Source organism: Theropithecus gelada, chromosome 18, assembly GCF_003255815.1.
Source record: "Theropithecus gelada isolate Dixy chromosome 18, Tgel_1.0, whole genome shotgun sequence".
Lineage (NCBI taxonomy): Eukaryota > Metazoa > Chordata > Mammalia > Primates > Cercopithecidae > Theropithecus > Theropithecus gelada.
In genome coordinates this window covers 845,524-859,794 of record NC_037686.1, presented here as the reverse complement: position 1 = coordinate 859,794, position 14,271 = coordinate 845,524, and the positions used below count along the sequence as shown (strand labels likewise).

The 14,271-nt window shown below is 44.6% G+C and overlaps 1 protein-coding gene across 2 annotated transcripts in view; it reads left to right on the top strand.

Annotated features, from left to right (window-relative positions):
• The window catches only part of SEH1L (SEH1 like nucleoporin), a 39,130-nt gene that overhangs the window by 15,917 nt on the left and 8,942 nt on the right, over positions 1–14,271 (top strand). For both annotated transcript variants that reach the window (XM_025365486.1, XM_025365487.1), the window contains exons 4-5: positions 198–409; positions 7,844–7,942. In XM_025365486.1, the coding sequence (XP_025221271.1) occupies positions 198–409; positions 7,844–7,942 (311 nt within the window). The remainder of the gene's footprint in view (positions 1–197; positions 410–7,843; positions 7,943–14,271) is intronic.

Here is a 14,271-nt window from a genome sequence, read left to right as displayed (position 1 = left end):
TGTTAGTGATTCCCAGCTATATATGTGGTATTTTGCCATGTACTTGTAGGAAATTGTGGCCCAGACACATATCCAAGCTCGTATACCTAGTGAATGACAGAGGAGTTTCTGTGTGATTCCAGAGTCTGTGTGTCTTTCCCATTCTACCATGCTTTCTTTTTGTATGGAATTTAAATTGTTAATTTTATTTTTTTTAGGTTAAAAGGACAACTCTGGTGGATAGCAGAACATCTGTTACTGATGTGAAGTTTGCTCCCAAGCACATGGGTCTTATGTTAGCAACCTGTTCGGCAGATGGTATAGTAAGAATATATGAGGCACCAGATGTTATGAATCTCAGCCAGTGGTCTTTGCAGCATGAGATCTCATGTAAGCTAAGCTGTAGTTGTATTTCTTGGAACCCTTCAAGGTAAGTTTACATGTTAAACCTCTGATAACATCCTAGTAAAATAAACTAGTAATTTTTTTTTTTTTTTTTTTTGTGAGACAGCTTCTCCCTCTGTCCCCCAGGCTGGAGTGCAGTGGCGCAGTCTCGGCTCACTGCAAGCTCCGCCTCCCGAGGTGTTGTCATTCTCCTACCTCAGCCTCCCGAGCAGCTGGGACTACAGGTGCTCGCCACCACACCCGGTTAATTTTTTGTATTTTTAGTAGAGAAGGGGTTTCACCCTGTTAGCCAGGATGATCTCTATCTCCTGACCTTGTGATCTGCCCGCCTCAGCCTCCCAAAGTGCTGTGATTACAGGCGTGAGCCACTGTGCCTGGCCCATAAACTAGTAATTTTTAAGGTAATAATTTGATAATTTATTCTCTCAAAACTGCTTTTTCTCAAGATATATAGATTATATGTTCTCCGTTTTTCACCCAGCATGTCACTTGTCCCCGTTTCCACTCAGCAGAGGGAACCAGCATTGTAAATATGTTCATGTGAACCTTTTGGTTGTTTTCTATGCATGTACAAATAACTGATGAAGTCATAAACAGACATATGCACACACGCCCAAATATTTACTAGCACAGGTAGACACAAAACACACAGATGTTGAAACCCATACATTTGATTGATTGATTGATTGGTTGGTTGAGACAGTGTTGCTCAGTTGCCCAGGCTGGAGTGCAGTGGCGCTGTCTTGGCTCACTGCAGCCTCCACCTCCTGAGTTCAAGCAATTCTCCTGCCTTAGCCTCCCAAGTAGCTAGAATTACAGGCATGCGCCACCACATCTGCCTAATTTTGCATTTTTAGTGGAGACCATGTTTCACCATGTTGGCCAGACTGATCACCTCAGATGATCTGCCTACCTCAGCCTCCAAGAGTGCTGGGATTACAGGCGTGAGCCACTGCACCCAGCCAGAAACCTTACATTTTCCTTCCTTGCAATTAGCTTTTTTCACTTAAAGATACATTGTGGGCATTTTTCCATATATTAATATATCTAGTTCTACCTCATTTCTTTTTAACTGCCATATAGAGCATGATTGCATGTATATTATCATAGTTGCTTTTTATTAAACTATTTTTAAACAATTACAAGAATCACTTGGTAAAGAAAAGAATTGAAATAATCTGTAAGAATACAGAAAGAAAGGTAAAGTTCTTTTACCCCCTAAAAACAAATGCTGTTATTAGTTCTGTTTTCAGACTTTAATTCTGGTAGTCACTAGTATATTTTTAAAGGATTTACTTATACCTCTGGTTCTTGCTATGTTATCTTTTTTTTTTTTTAATTTTTATTCTGCTATTTTTCCACATGTTCTTGCTATGTTATCATTAAACAATATCCAAACTGATAGGAAAGATGAATAGAGCACATTTATACAACTTTCCACATCCCAAGGTATGACTAGATAGATATCTTATTTGTGGTGATGTTGATAGTTGTTTGAGTTATGTTGGTAATTATTATAATTTCAAATAATATATATCTCTATACATATTAATCAGTTTTTAGACTATTTACTCCCCTCTCTTTTTTTTTCTTGAGATGGAGTCGTGCCTTGTTGCCCAGGCTGGAGTGCAGTGGCATGATCTCTGCTCACTGCAACCTCCACCTCCTGGGTTTAAGTGATTCTCCTGTGTCAGCCTCCCGAGTAGCTGGGATTACAGGCACCCGCCGCCACCACACCCGGCTAGTTTTTTTTGTATTTTTAGTAGAGACGAGGTTTCTCCATGTTAGTCAGGCGGGTCTTGAACTCCTGACCTCAGGTGATCTGCCCGCCTTGGCCTCCCAAAGTGCTGGGATTACAGGCGTGAGCCACTGTGCCTAGCTTCTGCGCTCTTAAGAAAGAGGAAATTAGTTTATTTTGCTTCCCCCTCATATTGCCTCTTCCATTTCCTCATTCTTTTTTTTTTTTTTTTTGAGGCAGAGTCTCGCTCTGTCACCCAGGCTGGAGTGCAATGGCGTGATCTCGGCTCACTGCAACCTCCGCCTCCCGGGTTCAAGTGATTCCCCTGCCTCAGCCTTCTGAGTAGCTGGGATTACAGGCACCTGCCGCCATGCACAGCTAACTTTTTGTATTTTTCGTAGAGAGCGGGTTTCACCGTATTAGCCAGGATGGTCTCGATCTCCTGACCTTGTGATCCGCCTGCCTGGGCCTCCCAAAGTGCTGGGATAACAGGCGTGAGCCACCCAGTCCATTTCCTAATTCTTGTATTGCTTGTATACTGGCAAGATTTATAATATTTACATTCTGTAAACATTTAACACATGTGTATTTTGTCTTTTGACTACAAATTGATTCTAAAAATCAAGCAGCAGCCAGCTTTACAATCTAGATTATGTAAGTATTCATTTGAGATGCCAGTATCTGTTTCATGAAAGCTTTGTTGTTCCTGTAGAATAAGCTGGTATTACCTTATGATGAGTGCTCTGTTTTCTTTCTTGATTTCTTTTACTTCTGGCTTATACTTAGCTGTCACAGATTTTCTGTCACATGTTGTCTTTAGATTTTTTTTTTTTTCATTCAAGCAGTCTTCTTGGCCTGGCCTCCCAAAGTGCTGAGATTACAGGCATGAGCCACTGCACTTGGCCAGTCCTACTCGACACTCAGTGGTCCCTTTAAAAATGAGTGTTCTTGTTTCAAATTGGGGATATCTTATGATCCTTTAATAATTTCTTTTTATTCTCTCGTCTCTATTCTGTCTTTCTGGCACTCCTATTTGATTATTCCAGGATTTACTCTCCATTTAAAAAAATTGTTTGGCGATTTAGTACTCCATCTCCCAGATCTCCACTTTGTTCTCCAGGTGTACTTTTTATCCCATCATTGAATTTTTGTGTGAATGGCAATCATTTTTAATTGTTCAGACTTTCTTTTTCTCTGATTATTTCTTTTTTATACCAGTCAGTTTTTGTTACATGCGTTACACTATTTCCCTGTGGTTCCTAGTTAAGAGTTTTTAAAATTTGCATTTGTTCGCTGAGCTATAATACTGGATACTAGCTCAATTATCATTTGCCCTGGCTATGTTCTATAAAGTTACCATGAACGCTGAATTAGCTAATACTGGATACTGAATTGCTCCTAGGGGAAATACAGGCTTTCCACAAGTCTCTCACTACATTTCTGTCAACTGATCAGTATATAACCTTTTTGTGTGTCTTTCTTTTTAAAGGTAACTTATATGTTGTTGATTCATTAACATCGAACTCACAGCCAACAACACAAACTACTCAGGCCTGAACAAGGCATTCTGAATACACAAATTTTCTCCGTAAAGCACATCCCGGCCTTCCTATGTTTAGGAACACTAGACAGCGCTTCAGCAGCATCCACGGGATTTTAAACTGTGAAATCACTTTTAAAAAGCACAAAAATGTGAAACACGTGAGGCGAACTGACTAGACTGTGAAAAGGACATTCGTTTACCAATGAGAGCCAAAGGAAGAAGGCATCTCTGCTGGGAAACTGTGCATCAGGCAACTGGATTTTTTTGTAGAGCTGCTTTGTACCTGCCAATCAATGACCATGAAAGCCTGGGCCGGGCACGGTGGCTCATGCCTGTAATCCCAGCACTTTGGGAGGCCGAGGTGGGCAGATCACTTCAAGTCAGGAGTTTGAGACCAGCCTGGCCAACATGGCAAAACACTTTCTACTAAAAATTCAAAAATTAGCTGGGCGTGGTGGTGTGTGCCGGTAATCCCAGCTACTCAGGAGGCTGAGGCAGGAGAATTGCTTGAACCCTGGAGGTGAAGGTTGCAATGAGATCATGCCACTGTACTCCAGCCTGGGCAACAGAGTGTGACTCTGTCTCAAAAAAGAGAAGAAAATAATAACAAAGAAAGCCTGAGAGAGTTGGGTTTTATGGTTACAAATAAATTTTAGGCCAGTTTTCAAATGCAGAATCTCTAAATACTGAGGATTGGCTATATGTGTTTTCTCAAAGATCAGTTCTTTTCATGTGCCTTGGTCTTTATCTTCTGCACTGCTTGTTTTTCTTTGGTGTCCGCTGGTCTTTGCTTATTTTTATTTGTGGGTGAGTGACTGTTACTGCTAGTAGAGAAAACTGGTATTGGCATTTTTTCTCCTGGGTGCTCTGTTGGGTTAACAACGTACTCTCTCCACTGGGGAGGCTGACTGCATTTTGTGGAGTGCGTGGAGTGGGTTGGCAGCATTTCCTAAGGATGTGTGAGCCAAGAGCAGGCTGGGGCACCCTCAGACTCACAAAGCAAGAAGGATTTTCAATTGAGCACGATGAACCATTTGAACGTATTTTCTTCCTCCCTGCCCCTTTCCCTGTTGGTTTTGGAGTACTCCTTTATTTCCAGCTCTTAACTTTTCTCTTTCAAGTTCTAATTGTCTCACTAAGACAGTGGTTTTTGACCAAATCACTCCATGATTGTCCATAACTAATTTCTATTCTTTGCAATTATTAATTGGAGGTTGGATCTTCTGGAATTTTCTTTTTTTTCTTCTCTTTTTTTTTTTTTTTGAGACGGAGTCTCGCACTGTCGCCCAGGCTGGAGTGCAGTGGTGCGATCTCAGCTCACTCCAAGCTCCGCCTCCTGGGTTCCCGCCATTCTCCTGCCTCAACCTCCCGAGTAGCTGGGACCACAGGTACCTGCCACCACGCCCAGCTAATTTTTTTGTATTTTTAGTAGAGATGGGGTTTCACCACGTTAACCAGGATGGTCTCGATCTCCTGACCTCATGATCCGCCCGCCTCGGCCTCCTAAAGTGCTGGGATTACAGGCGGGAGCCACCGCGCCCGGCCAACCTTCTGCAATTTTCTACTTACTGATGGTGATATGGGCTCTTTCTTCCTTTGTATTTTCTTTCTCACTCTGATCTGCTTCCTGACTTCCTGGAAACCCTCCAAGTTTCTTGATTTCGGATGGCACTCTTTCTAGATTTCTAGCCCAGTATGATGATATTATTTCATCATTTCAGTGGGGTTTGGGAGGGAGGCAGAGATCCAGGTGATCTGTCTACACTATTCAGTCAGAAAGCTGGATGGTTTTTCTCACTGTTTAGCTGTGAATCATACTTAGAAAGTGGTTTAAATGTGAATATCTTTTATCTGGTTGTACAGTTTAGGTAATCCTCAATTCAAGTTGCTGTCTGGACATTTCGTGACTGGATTTAAAAATATTTTTAAGGCCGGGCACAGTGGCTCACGCCTGTAATTCCAGCACTTTGGGAGGCTGAGGTGGGCAGATCACCTGAAGTTGGGAGTTGGAGACCAGTCTGTCCAACATGGAGAAAACCCCTCTTTACTAAAAATACAAAATTAGCTGGATTTGGTGGCACATACCTGTAATGCTAGCTACTCAGGAGGCTGAGGCAGGAGAATCATTGAACCTGGGAGGTGGAAGTTGCGAAATCGCAACATTGCACTCCAGCCTGGGCAACAAGAGCAAAACTCTGTACCCCCACCCCCTGCCCCCATGCCAAAAACAAACAAACAAATAATTTTTTAAATCTTATATTTTTTAACTGGGTGTGGTGGTGCACGCCTGTAGTCTCAGCTACTTGGGAGGAGGATTGCTTCAGCTCAGGAGTTCAAGTCCAGCCTGGGCAACATAGTGAGACTCCAATCTCAATTAAAAAAAAAATCTTGGCCGGGCGTGGTGGCTTACGCCTGTAATTCCAGCACTTTGGGAGGCCGAGGTGGGCAGATCACGAGGTCAGGAGATCGAGACCATCCTGGCCAGTGTGGTGAAACCCCATTTTTACTAAAAATACAAAAATTAGCTGGGTGTGGTGGCGCGTGCCTGTAATCCCAGCCACTTGGGAGGCCGAGGCACGAGAACCGCTTGAACCCAGGAGGCGGAGGAGGTTGCAGTGAACCGAGATCGCGCCACTGCACTCCAGCCTGGCTACAGAGTAAGACGCTGTCTCAAAAAAAAAAAAAAAAACCCACAAAACTGACGTTTTTAGTAATTTAGAATATGTTACTATAAGTGTACTTTTGGTCCTCATTCACACTATTAATGTTATAAAAACAAAACTAAATACTTGTAGAACACTGAAAAAGGAAGTTTGTGGCCGGGTGTGGTGGTTCATGCCTGTAATCCCAGCTACTCAGGAGGCTGAGGCAGGAGAATCACTTGAACCCAGGAGGTGGAGGTTGCAGTGATCAGAGATCTTGCCGCTGCACTCCAGCCTAGGTGACAGAGCGGTGCTCTGTCTCAAAAAAACAGGAAAAAAAAGCAAAAGGAAGTTTGTGAGATACAGAAATTTGCTGTGGAATTTACATCTATTTGAATAGCCAAAAATTACTATAAATAACTTATAATTTTATTTTATTACTGTAGCATTTTGTAGTTTGCCTGGTAATTTCCTTAATTAGATAATTTGATCTAATTACCTGAAGCTTTAGTAGTAAAGAACTAAAATTTTTTATCAGTTACCACATTTTGTTTTTAGCTGTAAGAGGTCAGTAGTTCACAATATTGAGGCTAAAGATTAAACAAGGGTGCCAGGTTCACAGAGATATTAATCTGGATGAGGGAGGCAAAGGAAATTATATTCATTAGGCATAGAAATTAAAAAGTCATTCAACTGTTAGTTCAGGAGAGCCATTCTTTCATTGCTTATCTTTTGCTCTTTCAAAATGAGGTTGACCACAAATGAGTCTGGGGGGGGAATGATGTGGGATCATGACTTCTGCAGGGGTAGGCTTTTCCGCTTTTCCTGTGTCCATCTGCTGTTTTTTTTTCTGAAAGAGGCTCTCGCTCTGTTGCCCAGGCTAGAGTGCAGTGACACGATCGTAGCTCACTGCAGCCTCCAACTCCCAGGCTCCAGCGATCCTCCTGCCTCAGCTCCTAAGTAGCTAAGACAAACGGCACACGCCACCACAACAGGCTAATTAAAAACTTTTTGTTTGTAGAGATAGGGTCTCATTATGTTGCCCAGGTTCTTCTTGAACTTCTGGCCTCAAATGATCCTCTCGTCGCAGCCTCTGAAATGCTGGGATCACCGGTGCAAGCCACCCTGCCTGCGTGTTTCTTCTTTTTGTCAAAGCACTTACAATCTTTTTGTCATGAAGTTAGTCACAGAAGGATTACTTTTTGTTTCATAGTTAATGACCGAAAATTTCAGGAGGAAAAATTACTAAGACCTCTTAAGTATTTTTTAGAAATATGTTGAATGCTTGAAAGCTTTCTTTCAGGCAGAGAGCTCCTTTCTATCTGAGCCGTAAGAACATGCTAAAACCAGTTCATAAGGATGGAATCCTCAGCTCCCATGTGTGGCATTCTCAGGTGCACACACTTGCAGTGTGGCCATGTCAGCAGTGTGGCAGAGACCTACATGTCACTAGTAGTGACAGGCTGACTGTAAGCTGGGTGTCTGCTTGCCTCCAGTGTGTTCATTCTCTGACGTGTGTATTTCTTTTGTTTCTAGCTCTCGAGCTCATTCCCCCATGATCGCTGTAGGAAGTGATGACAGTAGCCCCAACGCAATGGCCAAGGTTCAGATTTTTGAATATAATGAAAACACCAGGTCAGTCCTGCTTTGGTTTTAATAATTGTTCAGAATTGCATTTCAGTTTTTTAAAATGTTATTTCTTTATTCATTTATAGAATTATGTATCATTCATCATATGTTTGCTGATTTACTATAATATACCAAGTTCTGTGCTAGGCTGTGATGGTACAGGCATGAGTGATAAAGAGGAGAAGGTAGACCAGCCTGGCCAATATGGTGAAACCCCGTGTCTGCTAAAAATACAAAAAATTAGCCAGGTGTGGTGGCAGGTGCGTGTAATCCCAGCTACTCAGGAGACTGAGGCAGGAGAATCACTTGCACCTGGGAGGCGGAAGTTGCAGTGAGCTGAGATCGTGCTATTGCACTCCAGCCTGGGCAACAGGAGCAAAACTGCCTAAAAAAAAAAAAAAAAAAAAAGAGGGGAAGGTAATTGATCTCCCAGTACTTACCATCTTGCAGTGAAACAATCATAGTAAAAAACAGTGATGAATTTTATGAAGTGGGAGAATCAGGGTGCTAAAGAGCTTACACCTGGGGAACCTAATCTGGTTTAGGGACTAGGAAGGTTCACCTAGAAGATGACCTATAGGATGAGTAGAAGCTAGCCAGACAGAGGGCAGAAGCACTCCTGGTGGAGAAAATTGCATGTGGTAAGGGCCGTGAGCAACAGAGAGGGAGTATATTTATACTGTGATTGGAACATACTGGGCAAAAGTGAGTGTGGAGAGAAATAGGCAAGACTTGTATCTATAAGAAGTAGTGTCCAGTGTTTCAGTTTTATCTTACAGGTAATGTGAATAGGGAATAATGGGATCAGATGGATCTTCCATAGATGTGACAAGTGTGTTGGAGGGAAACATGGTGGGTTCAGGGCTTGGATGCTGTGAAGACAGTCCAGGTTGGGGAGTACGTGGCTTTGGGATAGTAGTAGCAGTGGCATGGAGGTAAGTGGACAACTTGAGAATAATTGAGAAGTGGAATCAATAGGATCTGGTGATTGACTAGATATGAGAATTGAAGGAGAAGGAAGCAAGTGTTAAAATGTTTATTTCTAAGGTTCTGGCCTAAGAGTTCAGTGTGTAATTTCATTGTGTGTAATTTCTTGAGATAAGGAACTCTGGGAACAAGGCAGATTTGGGTAGAGTGTAGCAGCATGTGAAGGTAAGTTAATTTTGGTCACACTGAGATACAAGTGTCTGCAAAGCTTCTGAGAGCCAAAAGCACTGTCTCAGAGGCACACTACTCAGTCTTACGGGAGAGGAGAGCACCTGTCACGTGATCAGATGGGTTTCACAGGTACTAGACAAAATTCTTGGGTCTAATAGTCAGATCTTAGGCAGGGCCAGCATTAGAGAAGGAACTAGTGTTACTCCCGTTGACTCTGCACTTCCAAATGTTACCATCTGAGTTGCCAATGAGATCTTATACCTTCTGCCTTCCTAGATTTTTGATGTCTGCAGAGAGGCTTGGTCTTCAACAGTGCTGTCCGGTAGAACATGCTGCTGTGATGGGAAATGGTCTTAGAGATTTTCATGGTTTTTTAAGCTGTGAAAGCTATGAGCCCTATTAATAGCACATTTTATAGAGGCTTCATGAAGTGTTGGGCTTGTTAAGTAAATTTCAACCTCAGCTGAGCAGAATGAATATGTAGACATAAGCCCGAAACTTAAAAGGTGTATCATTGGCCAGGGGAGGTGACTCATGCCTGCAGTCCCAGCACTTTGGGAGGCCGAGGTGGCTGGGTCGCTTGAGTCTAGGAATTGAAGACCAGCCTGGACAACATGGTGAAACCCTTTTGCTACAAAAAGTACAAAAACTAGCTGTGGGGATGGTGGCGTACGCCTGTAGTTCCAGCTACTTGGGAGGCTGAGGTGGGAGGATCACCTGAGCCTGGGAGGTCGAGGCTGCAGTAGGTCAAAATTGCACCACTTCACTCCAGCAGTGTCAAAAAAAAAAAATTCTAAAACATAGGAAAAGAAAATGTATTTCGTAAATAAGATTGGAGTAAAAAGATAAATAACTTGCAGTTAGTTCTGAAAGAAAATACAGGGAAATAGAAATTACCTAATTTTTTTTTTTTTTTTTTTTTTTTTTGAGGTAGAATCTCAGTCTGTCGCCCAGGCTGGAGTGCAGTGGCACAATCTTGGCTCACTGCAACCTCTGCCTCCTGGGTTCAAGTGATTCTCTGCCTCAGCCTCCCGAGTAGCTGGGACCACAGGCGCCCGCCACCACGCCCAGCTAATTTTTGTATTTTTAGTAGAGATGGGGTTTCACCATGTTGGCCAGGATGGTCTCGATCTCGTGACCTTGTGATCTGCCCACCTCAGCCTTCCAAAGTGCTGGGATTACAGGTGTGAGCCACCACGCCCGGCCTGTTTATCTTTTTCTGAGTAGTATCACCATTTAGTAGACAGGAGACATTTGCCAAATTAGCCAATGTTCGATATACTTATTTGTATTTGTGAGTGAAAATACTAAAACAGATCTAGCATTGATAGTGATAATAGAAGTGCCATGTGTTTTTATAGGTTACAGGGTATTTTTATATGTATTATGAAGTTTGAATCCTACCCACCACCTTGTAAGTAGGGGAGACAGATTTTCATTAACACTATTTTACAAATGAGGAAACCGAGACCAACAGAGTGAATGGCTAGTCTAAGGTCCAGAGTCAGGACCAGAAACAAAGTCTTTTTTGTTCATTCTTTCATATACACTCTCATTGAGGATCTTATTTGGCTCCTCCTGATAGGAGAAGCTTTAGATAACCTTAATTATTTTTATTTTTATTTTTTTTGAGGCGAAGTTTCGCTCTTGTTGCCCAGGCTGATCTTGGCTCACCGTAACCTCCGCCGCCCCAGTTCAAGCGATTCTCCTGCCTCAGCCTCCCGAGTAGTTGGGATCACAGGCGTGCGCCACCACACCCAGCTATTTTTGTATTTTTAGTAGAGACGCGGTTTCTCCGTGTTGGTCAGACTGGTCTTGAACTCCCGACCTCAGGTGATCCTCCTGCCTCTGTCTCCCAGAGTGTTGGGATTACAGGCATGAGCCGCTGTGCCCGGCCACCTTAATTAATTACAATATATAGCTTGCCTCAGGTAAGAAAAAAAAACTCACTTTTTCAACATTTCATAAGCAGCAGGCACTGTATTAAGAGCTGAAGGAGCTCACAGCAGCTAGGATATGGACGAGGATGGTGACCTGCTAGAGATGGCAGCACGTACCTGCCTGGCAGGGCAGGAAGTGTCAGGTGGGAGCTGGTGATGTTTGAGCATTAGTCGAGAGACAGAGCGTGTTCTGCAGGCAGAGAGGAGGCAGGAACAAAGACAAGGGCACGGGGTTGGGCCTGGTGAGGTGGTGGCGGGGGAGGCTAAGGCAGGGGAGAGGCAGGGGAGGGGCAGGGGAGGGGCGAGGAGGGGCAGGGGGAGAGGCAGGGGAGGGGCAAGGGAGGGGCGGGGAGGGGCAGGGGAGGGGCAGGCCAGCAGGGCAGGCAGATTTTGGAGAGTGCTGCTTGCCAATCTGGTCTCCATCATGGCAGCATTTGGACTTTCGCAGGGTCCAGTAGAGTTACCAGGTTGTATTTACCTTTTTTTTTTTTTTTTTTTTTTGAGACGGAGTCTCGCTCTGTCGCCCGGGCTGGAGTGCAGTGGCCGGATCTCAGCTCACTGCAAGCTCCGCCTCCAGGGTTCACGCCATTCTCCTGCCTCAGCCTCCCGAGTAGCTGGGACTACAGGCGGCGCCACCTCGCCCGGCTCATTTTTTGTATTTTTAGTAGAGACGGGGTTTCACCGTGTTAGCCAGGATGGTCTCCATCTCCTGACCTCGTGATCCACCCGTCTCGGCCTCCCAAAGTGCTGGGATTACAGGCTTGAGCCACCGCGCCCGGCCGTATTTACCTTTTAGGGAGATGACTTTGGCAGCTGTGTGGACGGGGAGCAGGGACTCGGTGGGGAGCAGGGACTCGGGGGAGCAGGGACTCAGGGGGAGCAGGGACTCAGGGGGAGCAGGGACTCAGGGGAGCCAGGGACTCAGGGAGGATCAGGGACTCAGCGGGGAGCAGGGACTCAGGGATGAACGCAGTAGCCCACGGTGGTGTGGAATGTGGACATGCACTGTCCGTGGGATGAAGAGGGACCAGGGAGACTTGTCTAGGAGGCACCAGCTGTAGGTCACGTGAGTCTTGGTTTCTGACCTGGCCGATGGTGGTACCACTCGTTGAGAAGGGGAGTGAATGTGGTCAGCACAGTTTATTTCAGACATACGTTTGAGGTGCTTTTGGAACATCCAGGTTGGAATGTGTAAAGGCGGATGGGTAGAATAGCTGAGATTAGTTGTCTGTTGCTGCACGACGGCATTATCACTCAGTGGCTGAAACAGTACAGATTCGGTATTTCAGTGTCTGTGGGTCGAGAGTCAGGCCAGACTGGGAAAGAGTCCACTTCGGCGCTCACCTGGTTGTTGGCAGCACTTGTATTCCTGCCACAGGACCCTCCCTGTGTCCTCACAGCGTGGCAGCGGCTTCTGCAAGGCCAGAAAGCGGGAGAGTCTTCTCATAAGGCAGGCGTCACAGGCTTGTGCCTTGCAGTCACACAAGTGTTGTCCCGCCACCTTGCCATGTTCCTTCCCCTGGGTAGAAAACAAACCGTGGGCCGCACTCACACTCATGGAGAGGAGCCTTTACAAGGGCGTGACCACCAGGAGGTGCAGGTCATGGGGACTCTTAGAATCTCTCTGCCACAGTACTGGTGTTACTCCCACTTTATGGAGAACTTCTTGCTGAAGGTCAAGTTACAGCCTGGATTCAAATACGTGTTGGCTGCAGCATGTGTGCTCTTAGCTCCCTCTGTCCTATTTCTGGCCTTTGGTAGAAGGTCCTGAATTGCAGGGGATAGATTTAGGAATTACTGGTTTATAGGTACTGAAACCATGAGTGTAGAAACTTCAGTGTCTGTGTGAATCATCTGGGGATCTTGTTAAAATGCATATTCTGGCCGGCCGCAGTGGCTCACGCCTGTAATCCCAGCACTTTGGGAGGCCGAGGCAGGTGGATCATGAGGTCAGGAGATCGAAACCTGGCTAACATGGTAAAACCCTGTCTCTACTAAAAAATACAAAAAAAAAAAAATTAGCCGGGTGTGGTTGCGGGCACCTGTAGTCCCAGATACTTGAGAGGCTGAGGCAGGAGAATAGCGTGGACCTGGGAGGTGGAGCTTGCAGTGAGCTGAGATCACACCACTGCACTCCAGCCTGGGCGACGGAGTGAGACTCCGTCTCAAAAAAGAAAAAAAAAATGCATGTTCTGCTTGTATAGGCCCCGGGAAGGGGCTGAGATTCTGGATTTCCCAGAAGTTTCCAGGCGATTGCAGACCACACAGTAGAAGCAAGGATGTGGATGAGATTGCTTAGGGTGATTGGATGGGTGAGAAAGGTCAAGAAGAGAACCTTGAGGTGTGTACCAGCTTGGTCGATATTTTAGGAAGAATGTTGGGGTGAGAAGAAGGTCAAGCACAAAACGCTGGAAGCACCACTATTTTAGAAGAAAGTAGTAGAAAGGTGGGATGGGGAGATCTTTCCACCCAGTCTCCTGCACTCAGGGTTTCGTGCTGCGGTTCTGTCTGGGATATTCAATCTTAGAAGAACCTAGTAGAAAACTCTGATCTACCACTGCCTTCATTATCTCTTATTCTGTGTTTATACGTAAAGAAATAGAATTGCAAAGATGAAATAGCCTTTGCATAGTTTCCTTTTATTATCACCTAACTCAATTCCTGCTGGGCGCAGTGGCTCACACCTGTAATCCCAGCACTTTGGGAGGCAGAGGCGGGTGGATCACCTGAGGTCAGGAGTTCGAGACCAGCCTGATCAACATGGTGAAACCCCGTCTCTACTAAAAATACAAAATTAGCCGGGCATAGTGGTGCACACGTGTAATCCCAGCTACTCAGGTGGCTGAGGCAGGAGAATCACTTGAACCCAGGAGGCGGAGGTTTCAGTGAGCCGAGATCGCACCATTGCACTCCAGCACAAGAGCGAAACTCTGTCTCAAAAAAAACGGAAAACCGAAAAAACCTCAATTCCTGTTACCAGCTTTACTTTTTTATTTACACTCAAATACTTAGGCAATGCGTTACTCTTTTCCTAAGAAAGGTGTCAGTGGCTAATAAATGAAGACCTTATTCCTTTTTTTTTTTAAATGAGTATTTTAATTCAGTTTCAAAAAATGGTACATGACTTTGATGAGAAAGTATAAAATTAAGAAGCTGTTCTGGAAATCCAAGAAAAAGAAATAACAATATGTTCAGTGATAATTTTCTGGATTTTCTTCTTGCGTCAAAAGCTATATA